This window comes from Carcharhinus amblyrhynchos, chromosome 1, assembly GCF_965287045.1.
Source record: "Carcharhinus amblyrhynchos chromosome 1, sCarAmb.v2.hapA, whole genome shotgun sequence".
In the NCBI taxonomy this organism is placed as follows: Eukaryota; Metazoa; Chordata; class Chondrichthyes; order Carcharhiniformes; family Carcharhinidae; genus Carcharhinus; species Carcharhinus amblyrhynchos.
Window position 1 is genome coordinate 127376716 of NC_137324.1, and position 14957 is coordinate 127391672.

Genomic DNA, 14957 nt, shown 5'->3' on the forward strand with positions numbered 1-14957 from the left:
CCTACCCCCAACTCCATGACCCCTTACCTTCTGCAATAACCTCTTGTGAGGTACCTTGTCAAACGCCTTCTGAAAATCAAGAAAGACCACATCCACCGGCTCTCCTCTATCCACCGCCCTAGACACATCCTCATAGAACTCCAATAAATTTGTCAGACACGACTTCCCCTTAACGAAACCGTGCTGCGTCTGCTCTATCAAGCAATTCCCCTCAAGATGCCTCGCTATTTCCTCCTTGATGACGGATTCTAACATTTTACCTACAACAGACGTTAAACTAACCGGCCTATAATTCCCTGCCTTTTGCCTGGCACCCTTCTTAAACAACGGCGTAACATTAGCCGTTTTCCAATCTTCCGGCACTTCCCCGGAATCCAGCGACATTTGGAAAATAACCACTAAGGCATCCACTATCACCTCCGCCATTTCTTTCAGAACCCTCGGATGCATTCCATCCGGTCCTGGGGACTTGTCCACAATCAGTCCCTCCAGTCTCTCGAGCACCGCCTCTCTAGTAACAATAATGTCATTGAGACCCTCCTGTCCTACCATCTTTCCATCGCTAACACCCAGCAAATTATTCACGTCCTCCTCCGTGAAGACCGAAACAAAAAAGTTATTCAAGGCCTCAGCCATTTCCCCATCCCCTACCACTAAGTCCCCCCTCTCATCCTCTAAGGGTCCAACGTTCACCCTAGCCAGCCTCTTCCTTTTTATATATTTATAAAAACTCTTGCTATCCTTTTTTATATTAAGGGCTAGCCCAGCTTCATAGTTTCTCCTACCCTTCTTTACCAACTTCTTTATCAACTTCTTTGTCAATCTTTGTTGACATTTAAATCTCTCCCAATCCTCTTCTCGCCCACTACTCTTAGCTACTCTAAACACCTCCGCTTTTAATTTAACACTTTCCTTCACCTCCTTCGTTATCCACGGCTTATTGCCTCTCCTCCTACGGTCCTTTTTAACCATCGGAATAAATTTCTGCTGAGCACCAAGAAAGATCTCCTTAAAGATCCTCCACTGCTCCTCAGCAGACCTACCTTCCAACGCGCTCCCCCAATCAACATTCGCCAATTCTTCTCTCATCCTTCTGTACTCTCTGTTCAAACAAAGGACGCGTGTCCGGGAACCCACTTTCTCCTCCTCCATCTGCACCAGAAACTCCACCATACAATGATCACTCTCTCCAAGAGGATCCTTCACCGCAAGGTCCCTAATTCTACCCGCCTCATTATATAACACCAGATCCAAGACAGCTCGCTCCTTCGTCGGCTCCAACACACACTGTTCAAGGAAACTATCCCGGCAGCATTCCAAGAACTCCTCCTTGAGCCCACCGCGTCCAACATGGGTCGACCAATCAATATGTAGATTGAAATCCCCCATAATTATCGCCGTTCCATTCTTGCACGCCGCACTTATTTGCGCGTTAACAGCCCGCCCCACCTCCAGATCATTATTCGGGGGCCTATAGACGACACCCACCAGCGTCTTCCTCCCTTTGCTGTTCCTAATCTCCACCCACAACGATTCCACTTTCTGCTCTTTGGTTCCTATATCATCCCTTACTACCACCCTGATGCTATCCTTAATCAGCAGAGCTACGCCCCCCCTTTTTCCTCCCGCCTATCCTTCCTAAACACTTGATACCCCTGGACATTCAGCTCCCAGTCCCTGTCACCTTGCAGTCACGTCTCTGTAATGGCCACCAGATCATATCCATTTGTGCTGATCTGTGCCACCAGCTCATCCACTTTATTCCAAATGCTTCGTGCATTTAGATAAAGTGCCTTCATCCCAGCCTTCACCTGGACCCTATTTGCCGTAACGCCACCAACCATACTCACGCCCCCTACTCCCTTTGTTATTGGGACATCCTCGGCCTCTTCCCTTACCTGTGCTGGCTCCTTAACTTTAGACCCCGTAATGTCACCTACCCTCGCACCCTCCCCCCCCCAATTAGTTAAAAGCCCTACCTACAGTCCTATTTACACGCTTCGCCAGGACTGTGGTCCCAGCACGGTTCAGACCTACCCCATCCCACCCGAACAGGTCCCACCTACCCCAATACTGATGCCAATGCCCCATAAATTCAAACCCATTCCTCCCACACCAATCCCTGAGCCACCCGTTCACTTCCTTAATCTTATCAACCTTACGCCCATCTGCACTCATTTCAGGCAGTAGTCCAGAGATAACCACCTTGTCGGTTCTACTTTTTAATTCCATTCCCAGCTTTTCATACTCCCTCCCCAGATCCTCAGTTTGCATTTTGCCTACGTCGTTGGCACCCACATGTACTACAACGACCGGATTCTCACCCTCCCACTCCAGGTTCCTCTGCAGCCCAGATGTGACATCCTGGACCCGAGCACCTGGACCCTCTTGTTCCTGACCCATAGTGTTAGCCAGTCTAGGGGGGGTGGATGTCTCTTGCACCCCATTGACAATGGCATCCTCTCTCCCCCTGATGAGCCTCAGTGTCTGAAGCTCAGAGGCCAGCTCATCTACCTTGAGCAGGAGCTCCTCCAGCAACCTGCACTCACTGCAGACATGGTCACTGGGAAGGACCCTGGGATCCACCGGCTCCCACATCATACAGAAACAGCACATCACATGCCCCTCCATTATTCACTGTAGTAGTTTTGAAAATTTCCACATGAACTTACCGGCCCTTTTTCCCCCAAGCCCTTTTGATCCTAAGCCCTAATAGCTCACTCTGCTTCCCTCTCACTCTGCTGCCCGCTCCGACGCTGCCTGCTGTCTACACCAGGCCTCCTTTTAAACCTGGCGCTGTTTTAAAGCCTGCTCACCCACAAATCCCTGCTATCCACTCCCTTAGAATTTTTAAAGCGGTAAATACAAAAAGCCCGCAAAAATGCTTTTAAATGATTTAAACAGTTCTACAAGGTAAGTTCTTACTACGAAAGTGCTTTAAACTTATTTAAACAGGTTTTTAACAGGTAATTTCTTATCTGACTCTCTGCTCCCTCACTCATCTGCTCCAGCAAACAATGGAAGTGTCTGGATCTGTTGCAGCTGACTGACAGGGATTAATTGTTACGATTAGTCAGCAACTTTATTATCTTATCTTGAGACCACAATGGTTGAAGCTGAGTTAGGCGAACGTTGATCTCTTTTCACCTTGTGACCTCCAATGTTTGTATGACTAACAGCTGGCAGTGGTTTGAAGGAGTGCACCATCTACTTGACAGTAAACATTTATGGTGCCAAAGAATTGAATGGTCCAAACCACCTGCTCTTGGTTTGGAGTAAGAATTGAATCTTGGTAAGTGCAGAAGCCAATTAAAGAGCTGAAGACAAACAACAGGGAAAGAAAAAAATTCAAGAGTTTTGTGGTAATAATGACAGCAAAACTCAAGCATTTGCCATCATTACTTCTCTGAAACTCCAGCAATTTCTGGAATTCACATGGCTGCAGTGAAACACAGAAATCCACAAATCGCTGTCCTGGATGCTCTGCATCTCTACTGGTTGTGCTGATGAAAGACTCGCAGAATGCAATCCATTGGAAAATTGTCAAACTGATATGTATTTGCTCTTTTATTGTATTAGCCTCATTGTCAAAACAAAAAAGGCTTGAATGAGATACACCTTGTTGACTTAAGTGTAATTGGGCTTTAAACGGTGCACTACTGAAATCACTGTTGAAAAGCTTTTCAACCTCCTAGAAAACTAATTTTATATTTGCAGAATGTCAAATTTCTCATTGACGGTAACAAAAAAATCCACATTTCTTTTAGGTTTATGATACTTCAACTTCCAGCTGTATCCCATGTGCATTCTCCAATCATTTAGTTTTCTCTTTGTAAATGATAATCAGTGCATTTAAACTATTGGTTTGTTGTCTGTCAGAATTCTTCAATGTGATTGGCTACCTAGCCTGTTTACTGGCATCATTGTTTTTCACCATAAGGCCGTACCCTTGGCTTGATGCAAAGTACAGATTAACATCCGAAAGGGGAACTCTACACCAGAGAGATTGCTAGACCTTTATGTCAGGTTTCTTCAGAGTTACAGTGAGTGTGATGCTATCCACTGACCTCAAAAATCAAGGTTAAAGTAAACAAAGAACTGTCTATTCTTTAATTGTGCTATGAACCTCAAATGGGTTGCTCTATGATCTATATGTGTGTGTGTGTATGTCATTTGTGAAGATCTGCTGGCACGTATATTTTGTGATAAGCTGTATTGGAATTTAACACTTGATCTGCCACCCAACTTACATCCCAATCCAACCTCTGCTTTCATTCCTTGTGGGCGGGTGCTGACTGCAGACTTGACCGTGGTCATCATCCCAACTGATGTTACTGGGACTACTAAGCTGCTAGCCACCTTACTGGCTGGCAACTCCTGGAAGTCATGGGGCCAATAGGCACTAACTCGGCCAAATAATTGCCTGATGACCACAAAATCCAGTCATGGCTTCTTGTGCCAGTGGAGGTGGACTCTTCCCCAACTTTCCAGCTGTTGGGCAGAGTCATTCCCTCCACATAAAATCCAGCCCTGGGTTCTACTTGAGATGAATGAAATTACCCTTTTAGGGGTGGAGGGGGTGGCTATGTTAACCTAACCTGCCAGTGGGAAACTGACAGCAGAAAGTGAAAGTGGATGAGCTGTAAAATGCCCTGCCATGTTGATCCCATCAGTTTGCCTCCACCGCCCCCCTCCAAAATTTCACTTCCTCATGACTATTAATTGCAGAACAGAAGGGAAGCCGTACTGCACTGTCTTACCCAAATAGCAGACACTGATGCAACATTTTACCCGAGAAAAGACGCTAGTAGATGAGAGTATGGTACTCTGATAACCATGCTGCCAAAGTAGCAACCCAATGGTCAGGAGTTCAAATCCCAACACAGCAAGTTGTCAACCCAACTTCAATAAGTTTGTTAGCAATAGAAGATCACCCACAAAGGCTGTTGTGTTAGGAACACAGGAACAAGGGGAGGCCATTCAGCACCTCAAATCTGTTCTTCTGCCATTCAGTGTGATCTGTATCTGAACTCCATTCAGCTGTCTTGGCTCCATATCCCTTAACACCCAATGGCTCGCAAAAATCTATTGATCTAGATTTATAATTATTAATTGAATTTTTTGTGCAAGGGCTCTATATACATTCAGAATCCTGTATGTGTGAAGGTGCAACTGATTCATTAGTACCTGTTGGACAAAGGATTGGACCTTAGCTGATAGGCTCAATATCTTGCTGGGCCTAAATGTAACTCTGGTTGACTCATTGGCCTTGATACTAACCTTCCATAACAGGAGGAGAGAATCAGTCAAAAATTAAATACCAGAGAATGCACCCCTGACTCACTATGTATGTGCCCGTCACCATTTTTACAAGTGGATACCACAGCATGTAGGTATCACAGAATCTCTACAGTACAGGTAACCATTCAGCCCATCCAGTCTTTACCAATCACAATCCTACCCAGACCCTATTCCCACATTTATCCTGCTAATCCCCCTGATATTAGAGTCAATTAACCATAGCCAATCAACTTAATCCAAATGTATTTGGGCTGTGGGCAGAAACTGGAGCACTGCAGAAAACCCACAGTATGCTATCTTGGACAGGCAGGAACCTTTATTATATTTAAATTAAGCCCCACAAGACAGCTAGGAGTCTTATTTAAATGTAACATTTACCAGATGGGGTTCAGACAACCCGTCAGAGAAGGGGAGGTGAAATCTGCTGAATTCAACAGAGTGACTTTTAGAGCATCTTTAAGAGCTAGGAAGAGCAACAGATCTCCTCTCCAGCTCCTTGAGGAAGCACTCAGCATCTTTTCTGCCAATCATCGCCTCTCCTCACTGCTGCAATCTGTGACCCCCCAACCAGGCTCTGATCCCAAGCCTCCTGCCAGCCTCCAACCCCACTTGATCCTGAGGTCTAATCTCGTGGTCTCTATCTTTCTTCTTCCCGATTGCCAGACTCCCATCCCTCTAGCCCACACCTGACCATACCTAAATATCTCCTGATTCTGGGATTGCTGGTTTTCCCACCAGGTCTACCTGCCAATCTGGCTGACTGCTGTCTGGGAGATAGAGATTGCGATAATAATGAGGCCCCGCTGTTGAACTCCCACACCCTTCCCAGAGGCTATAATGCATTCAAGACTACGAGCAACAGCCATTAAATATTGCTGTGAACCCAATCCCAACAATAAATTTCTTGTTGCTAGAAAGTGTTGCTCCTGAATTTTTTTGGGGCTCTCCTGTTGTAACTTTGGTGGTTGCAATGGCTGAACACAATCCCTTTAGCAAATTCAGAGCTATTGTCTTCTCATTGATCATCCCACACAAGCTGTATGCTGCTACAGTACACATCAGGTCACATGCACTGAGCTATGTTTATTATGATGTGAGAATAGTGCTTTTCCTTTAAACTAATACCAATGGTGTAAGCGAAAGGCATGAGGCATCCCAGGTCCAAACGCTACCATTTGTGCAATGTTTCCTAATTGCTTGGGCAGCTGCTTGAACTGCAGATATCTGCAACAATGGGCTTCTGTGAAATGAGGGGAATGAGCAATGTTGTGCTAGTCCTGAGTACCTTGGCCTTCCTGCGCACGTGGCCTCGACTTGGGGAAGAAACCATGGAAGGTGGTCTTCTCCCGAGAGCAGCTGCATTTACAGGCAATGATGATGGCTCAGTGTCACTTGTATCACAGCTGGAAGCTGGAGAATTGTCCAGAGTGCGATGCATGAACACGGGGGACTGAAAAAAACCATAAGTAACGCAATAAATACTTCACCCACTCACTGTGTGATACAAATTCTGCAAGTTTGTGTATTGAAGCACTGCAACAGGAATGTTAATATTTCCATTTTGCCTTCTGTTAAATATGAATCTTAGAAAAGATTTTGTACAGATATTACACGTACCAGCAGCAGGATCCGTTCATTGTTTTACCACACATAACAGAAGAAATCTTACCTCGGAAACTTGGGAATAAATTAGTGGTATTATCTATTTATTTTCTCCAATAATTCTTTTCCTTGCACTACACGTTAATTAAGAAAAGCATCCAATATTATTCATGGATTTACCAGGAAGCATGGTGCAACATCAGAACTGAAAAGTATTGTTTGTAATTCTCTACATTGGGCCAGATTTTCTGTGAAGTGACATTCATTGTTGGATTGCCATTCTGCCACTATTTTCCTGTCTTAGTCTAGAGTTTCACATTTCTCAATGGAATTCTGGGTCAGCTGGAAAATGTGAGCACAGCTGCTCCTGGAGTCCTTCAGTATAATGTAGGACAAAGCCACGCTGCATTTTTACAGCATTAGCTGCCATATTCCAAACATTTAAATATCACTGACAAGCTGATGAGTACATGGGATTTAATGGGATTGAGGGTTATAGATAGGCCTGGTAGGTAGGGATATGATCAGCGCAACTTGTGGGCCAAAGAGCCTGTTTCTGCTGTAGTGTTCTATGTTCTAAGCTAGGAGAGACGGTAGTTGTGTAAGCTAAGTGGGTGATGGGGTGAGGTGGGTTGGTGGGGGAGGGGAGGGGGTGCTGGGGTCAGAGGGTAGTTGAGAATGGGGTTAGTCAGGGGTGGGGAGGATGTTGGGGTGGGAAGGGTCAGTCAGGAAGGGTCCAATGGGAAGGTCTGGGGGTGGTCGTCAGTGGTATTGTTACCTAGGAGTTAGAATGGTTTAAAAACAGAAAATGCTGGAAAAACTCAGCAGGTCTGGCAGCATCTGTGGAAAGAGAAACAGAGTTAACATTTTGAGTCCATATGAATCATCTTCAGAGTTCTGGACCACTCTAGCACAAAGCCTTTGTCAACTTCCCTTCTTTCCTATATCAAGGTCCAGTTTAATTTAATTCTAATCTACCCTATTGCCTTTCCTTGCCTGTCCAAGCTAATATTATCTTTAGATTCACCTCTTGCTTCCTCAATCCTATTTCCAACAATAACCCAACTTCCCTTCCTGGTCATGGCTGATCTGATTGTAACCTCAACCCCACATGCCTATCCTCAATAACCTTTCACCCCCCTGTTAATCAAAAAATGATCTAGCTCTGTTTTACAAATATTCAAAGACTCTGATTCCACTGTCTTTTCAGGAAGACAGTTTCAGAGATTCACAATCCTCGGAGGGAAAGAATATCTCCTCTTCTCTGTCTTCATTTAGCTTAAGTGAGTGTACTACTGACAAGATGCACTGTAGCAACTCACTAAGGTTTCTTTGACAGCACTTTCCAAACCCACAATCTTTATCATCTCGAAGGACAAGGTCAGCAGATGCATGGAAACACCACCTTCTGCAAGTTCGCCTCCAAGTCACGTAGTATCGTGACCTGGAACTATATCGATGGTCCCTGACAGTCGTTGGGACAAAATCCTAAACTTCCTTCCTAACAGCACTATGAATGCAGCAATTCAAGATGGAGCCTCACCATCACCTTCTCAAGGACAATTGGGGATTGGGAATGAATGTTGGCCCAGCCAGTGATGCCTACATCCTGGGAACGAATACACACAGATGTATATGTACACAAGTTGTAATTGTTGGGAAAATGAAATACTTTCATTTCAGGTCTCTAAATTCATGTCTTTTTCATGCATAGGTTCCCATTAAAGCTAACAGAAGAAGGATGTAGATCTAGACTAGAAATCCAGATGCTACCCTAGTAAATTTTGAAATTCAACTTAGTAAAAATGTAAGTATATACTGTGGTTGGGATGTTTCTGGGAAAGTGACTGATATTATGACCAATCAGGAATCCACTGCCAGATTTCATATGTACCTTTTCAAACATAATCGACATTTTAAATGTGAGGTATATATGAACATAAAAACAACAATAGACAGGAAAAGATTCTTTTCTTCATCCAGTCTATCCCATATGATTTTTGACACATTGTGCATGTGTTTACCTGTGGGCTGGAGGTTCTGGATGACTTTGGTTCTATTGTCAGGCCCAGTGTGGGGCCTCCAGCAAGGGCTTTCTTCAAGCTTTCATTCACTTCTGTCAGCTCCAGTTCCAAGTTCACACGTTCAGTCTCTTTCATCTTGCACTCCTCCTCTAACTTCTTTAGCTTCATCTCGAGAGCGACCTGAGACTTCTTACCTATTATTTAATTTGAAAATAAAATGTACAATGACATTGGAGCATTAATTTAGGTAGGGCATAAAACTGACCATCTGACCCAAGCCTGCCCTGTTCCCACCAGCTGGAATGTTTTAAAATTTCTGCCACTGTCCCTTTGGACAGTTCATGAAGATAATGGAAATAAGCTTCATGGTACAAATAACTTATAGGCTAGAGTAAAGTAAAACGAGTGAATGTTCCATTGTGAAAGATAAATTAAAAAAAGATTAGCGCTAAGGTCTCAGTACAACCGTGGGAGATGTTAATCTTCCTAACATATAGAGGACAGAGTTGATTGAAGTACTTTCAAAAGTTTATTCATCAACCAGAGGTGAGAGAACTCACAACGGGTAAGTCCATATGGGAGCTGCCACTAACCAATAAGGAGCAAACATTAAATCATGCAAGTATGATCAATTGATAATAAAATTTAATTTGGAAAAAGTGAGAGATGAAAGGAAGGCATGAAAAATGGAAACTTTGACTATGGGGGAAAGTGAAGGGATGGATGCTAGGGGCAGCTGAATGGATCATATTACTCAGGTGAATTGAACATGAGACTCCTCAACATTGATTGTGAATCCTACAAAGCCCCATGATTCGGGTCAGGAAACTTGATGGTCAAATATACTTGTGGCAGACATGCAGGTCCACGTAGCACTGATAGAAGTGACCACTACACTCGCCTTGTGAACACAACATCTTAACTCCACCATGAGAACATTCACTCTCATGTAATTTGGCAATACCACTGTGCTGGTGGGACACATAGATGCAGCAGTCCAAAACTGAGCATCTAAGAACTGCACTTACAGTTACAGAGCAATAATCTGCATCTTCTGGTCTGGCACAATGAATCACCATCCCTGGGTGGAGTTCATGTGTAGTGTGGAATGGTATGCCGGGGTCATCACAGGGCATACTTTAGTAAAAGGTTATTAATCTAGTTAATCAATCACACAGGCTGCTCCCATGTTCCATACTAAGAACAGCAAGCTATTGATATCAAATAGAATGCAACAGTAATGAATTAGAAGAAAGCTCTACCGTAAAATGCATGTGCTAAATTTAACCCCTGAAAACAAAGGCAGAAGCAGAAGTAACATTACCATATCCAGTTGAGAATAATACTGGATAACGAGGTAACTAAAAAAAGAGAGGACTCCATGAGCTTTCCTGGCCTGAGTGACAAGATTGAACTGTTTGCAAGGCCAAGGTGTCAGATGGACAATTCTACCCAATTTTCTCATGCAATCATTCTTACACAGGAATCTGTTACGATCCACATAGCAACCAACACTCTTGAAAAGGTATTTTAATTCCCAGTAATCCACTTAAAGATGTCATATACAAGATTTCAAGTTTTAAGATTTTTACTGTAACAAACTAAAATCAACATCAGCTAAGCACTACTTAGTAAGAAACTAGTACTTTAAACTACGGTAACAATCATCCTGTCTTAACATGACTGATAACCCCATGCCAGATACATGTACTTTACAACAAATTTATCATTGGATTCAGTTTTTATGGGAAACAGTCCAGAGTCACTCCCAGCTTTCAATGAGTTCACTTTTCCCTATTTTGTGGAGCTGTAACATCCATGATTGTTAGAGATCCCTTCCCTCAGTCTCCTTATCCCAAACTAACTTGCAGTCATAATGTCCACTCCGGTAATTTTTTCCGCCAACCTAACCAGGCAAATTTTCTTGCGTCAAAGAACAAAGAACAACACAGCACAGGAAACAGGCCCTTCGGCCCTACAAGCCCACGCCGCCCATTTTAACACTCAGTGAACGCCTTATTCCAATCCTTCTTCTAACTACGATTTTTGTCTACATCTCATGGACTCCACAATAAAGGGGTGCAAATTTAGGGAATTATATGTGCGCCAAATTAAGGGAGATCCAATTTAGGGACAATTTATTAACACCAATCAGCCTAAAAGCACATTTTTGGGGTGTGGGAGGAAACTGGAGCACCCAGAGAAAACCCACGCAAGCATGGGGAGAATGTGCAAATTCCCACAGACACTGACCCAAGCCAGAGATCTGACCCGGGTCCCTGTATCTGCACAGCAAACAGTGATAGTCACTCAGCTGTCGTGTTGCCCATAAATTGGTCCAGTTTAAGCATACACTAATGATGTGAAGCACTAGGCAACTCTCGAAGCAACATCCAAGAACAGGCCTCACACGACCGACCGCGTGTGTGCCCCTTGTTGGCCAACAAGGCAGACCAAATCGCCTGTGGATGTAAAAAAGAGACATCAATAAACATACAACCGCCTATACAGACATTAACGGAAGATCTCTAATAGCTCCAACGTAAGAGACAGGTGAGCCATAAAATTTGTTGGACGGCCGACAGGAATCTATTAATTCCCAGGAACGTCCAGAGGCTCTTGACCCTCAACTAGAACATTCTTTTGTACCCCTCCATCTCTAGTCTGCTCATGTGCCTATCTAGGTAAGCCTTAAACAACCCTAGCGTGTCTGCCTCCACCATCCTACTTGGCAGTGCATTCCAGGCCCCCACAACCCTCAATGTAAAAAACATCCCTCTAACATCTGAATTATACCTCGCCCCTGTCACCTTGAGCCCGTGACCCCTCGTGATTTTTGCATCCAACCTGGGAAAAAGCTTCCCACTGTTCACTCTATCTATAGCCTTCATAATCTTACACACCTCTATTAGATCTCCCCTCATTCTCTGTCTTTCCAGAGAGAACAGCCCCAATTTGCGCAGTCTCTCCTCATACCTCAGACCCTCCATTCCAGGCGGCATCCTGATAAACCTCCTCTGCACCCTCTCCAAGGCCTCCACGTCCTTCTGGTAGTGTGGCGACCAGAACTGGACGCAGTACTCCAAATGTGGTCTAACCAACATTCTATACAACTGCAACATTAGACGCCAGCTTTTATACTCTATACCCCTTCCTATAAAGGCAAGCATACCATATGCCTTCTTCACCACCTTCTCCACCTGTGCTGCCACCTTCAAGGACTTGTGAACTTGCACACCTAGGTCCCACTGTGTTTCTGTACTCTTAATGTCCTTAAATCATAGCCAGTCCCATCTCTTCAAGTTGTTAACAAACTTCTCAGTATTCTGTCAGGTAGCTTACAGAGAAAAGCACTTTTTTCTCTGCAGTGATTGCAATTCCGTCTTGCTGTCTTCGTTGCTGTTCAAAATCTCAGACAGACATATGGCATGAACAAGAACAATGTGCTTCTGCCTTTGTTTTCAGGTGTTAAATTTAGCACACATTTTAATAACATGTAACCTGGTCACCCTGGTTTCCATGGTAACCAAGCTAGACAGGCTTGTTGTCAGGCAGAACGGATATCAGATGAAGTTGGGGAGGAATGGAGCAGGAATGCATTCCCTTCTAATTCATATATGCTGATCTTCGCTAATCCATTATATCCTAAAGAGACAATCTGAAACATAATCTTATAAAACCTCATCTCATAACACTGCATCAGAAAATTCAGATCACTCCACATGACATTAAGTTGTGAATTAATGCATAGTTTGAGTGAAGGTCCAGTACAGATATGCCTCTAGCTTCTACCCAACAACTTGGAAAATTTCCATGGAAAATTCTTTCCACAAACAACAGGATAAATATCACTGAGCCTATTACACTCTAGCACTCTGCTCCTAATCATTAGTAAACTGCCTTTAAGAACTGTGTAAATTGCCTTCAAGAACTGTGTGAACTGTTAGTAACAGGAAGCAGTCAACAAGCAATGTCTACAAACCAACAGTCTGATCACTAATGATTGATTTGGGTTCCACTAAAACCCTTCAGTTCACAACTTTATCAAATACTTAATCAAGAATGATTCAAACAACTAAATCCCAGAAAAGAATCTAGCTTTGGAGAAATCGAGATCAATGAAAACCAAAAGGATTTTTTTTCCAATGACTTGAATCACATCTAACTCTAAGGAAGATGGTTGTGGTTTTGTCAAAGACAGTCATCACTCTTGAAATTGTAATCAGAGAACTCCAATGGTATCTCAATAAGGATGGTAGCTGAGTTATGAATCTGACTGAAACATATTTCAATCAGAGTATCGGTTTCTTGGCTCAAGTGTGCAGGATATGGCTCTTGTCTTCAACTCACCTACATTTCATTAGATGTTTCTGACAAATAGTTAAGATTGGATATTTGTTGCAATACAAATGTGTCATGGTAGTTGTCAGGCAATTGAGTACAGATTTGACTGATTATCAAACAGCAGTTGTTCATTAATGGATTGGAAGCCCCAGCAATTCATGAGAGTATTAAAGTCATGTGAAAAAGACAAATGGTGACTTGGATTTAATCGTGCAACTCAAGGGGCAGATTGGCCACATGAGAAATTGGGAGGTTTCCAGAGTGCGATTGTGGATGGTGCCATAATATGATATCATTTCTTTCCTTTTTCCACCATATTCCTGAAGAAGCTTGCATCTTAGTGAGGAAACCAGTCTGCTGCTGCAGCTGATGTCTCAGGGAAAGTGATGAAAGCATTTATTGTATCAAACATGACGTCAATCACTCGCTCAGTGCAAACATGAACTTCAGACAAACTGATGTTACTGATACTCTCACAGCAATATGGAAAGAGCAGAAGACAAGGAGCTCATAGCTGCACTGACTCTGAGTACAACAGACAGTGCAATGCTAGTTGTGGCAGTCAGTTCCAGGTCTCGTTTCCACAAGTGATAAAAATCTAGCAGCTACTCAGAGAGCTACAGACCTGTTCTTCTCAGCATATAGTATCTATTGGAAAGATAAGCATTCCTGTTCCATGTCTCGCCAACTTCAGCTCTGTTGTTCCTTCCTCACATTGTTACTTCTACTCATCCTCTTACCAAAGTGGAATTCTCAGAATGACACACATAACGGAATGCTGGCAGATTTCAATTGTGGGTTTAAAATGTCCTATAGCCATCAGAGGCATGATGGAGTGTTATCCAAAACATCTCTCAGCACCTTCAGCAGTCTTATTTGAAAGCGCTGAGGATCTCTTTAAACATTGTTAGAGATAAGCACTGCTTAATTTTTATGCCCTTTATGTGTGGGTGTGAGCAGCAATTAACAGTAACAATGTAGATAGACAGAGCCTGAAACTGAGCAACGGGTTATCAATGTTCCATTTTAATTTGATTGCTCTATATCAAAGAGGTTGCTGCTTATTTCTAGCAGGAGCTTGAGCTGTCTAGTTGAGGTCCACTGAAAAATGGAATGACTGAAAACGTAGTAATGCATTCCTTCAACCAGTGCCATTATTTTGTGACACTACACACATATTGATAAGTTTTTATATTCTGTACTTGAATACATATGCTTGGGGAAAGAAAAAATGCAAATACCATGAGATTTGTGATGGGAAGGGTAATTATTGATGCTATGGTTGCGTTCATTTGGGGATAGGGTTAAAAATCAGTATGAATTTCACTTGTCTGCTCTAAGTGGATTTGTTAAAGTTTTCTTGCAGGATCAACAATCAATTAATTGCCTTTAAAGCTTTGTAATTGAGGCATCTTCTTTGGCAGAATAAAAGATTTAACATGCCTACCTGTACATGTTTCAATAGCTGCTTTCAGCTCCCTCCTGTCTTTTCTCAGTTGTGCCAACCGAGTACGTAGAATTTCTTTCTGCTTTTTCATCTCTTCCTCCTTTGATTGTAATCTTTTTGCATCGGCTTCCACACGGTTCTTACCGTACTTATATTGATCAGCATCTGTAAATTAATTCCAAAGCATCTTTACATCACTATTTTTGAAGATGCAAAGTACTAGCGCCTGAAATCTCCCT

General features: G+C 43.1%; 1 protein-coding gene across 4 annotated transcripts in view; it reads right to left on the reverse strand.

Moving 5' to 3' along the window:
* Positions 1-14957, reverse strand: part of afap1 (actin filament associated protein 1) — a 243103-nt gene that overhangs the window by 8064 nt on the left and 220082 nt on the right. For all 4 annotated transcript variants that reach the window (XM_080192292.1, XM_080192272.1, XM_080192282.1 and 1 more), the window contains 3 exons: positions 14719-14883; positions 8928-9121; positions 6587-6751 (listed from right to left, as the gene is read on the reverse strand). In XM_080192292.1, coding sequence (XP_080048418.1) covers positions 6587-6751; positions 8928-9121; positions 14719-14883 — 524 coding nt within the window. The remainder of the gene's footprint in view (positions 1-6586; positions 6752-8927; positions 9122-14718; positions 14884-14957) is intronic.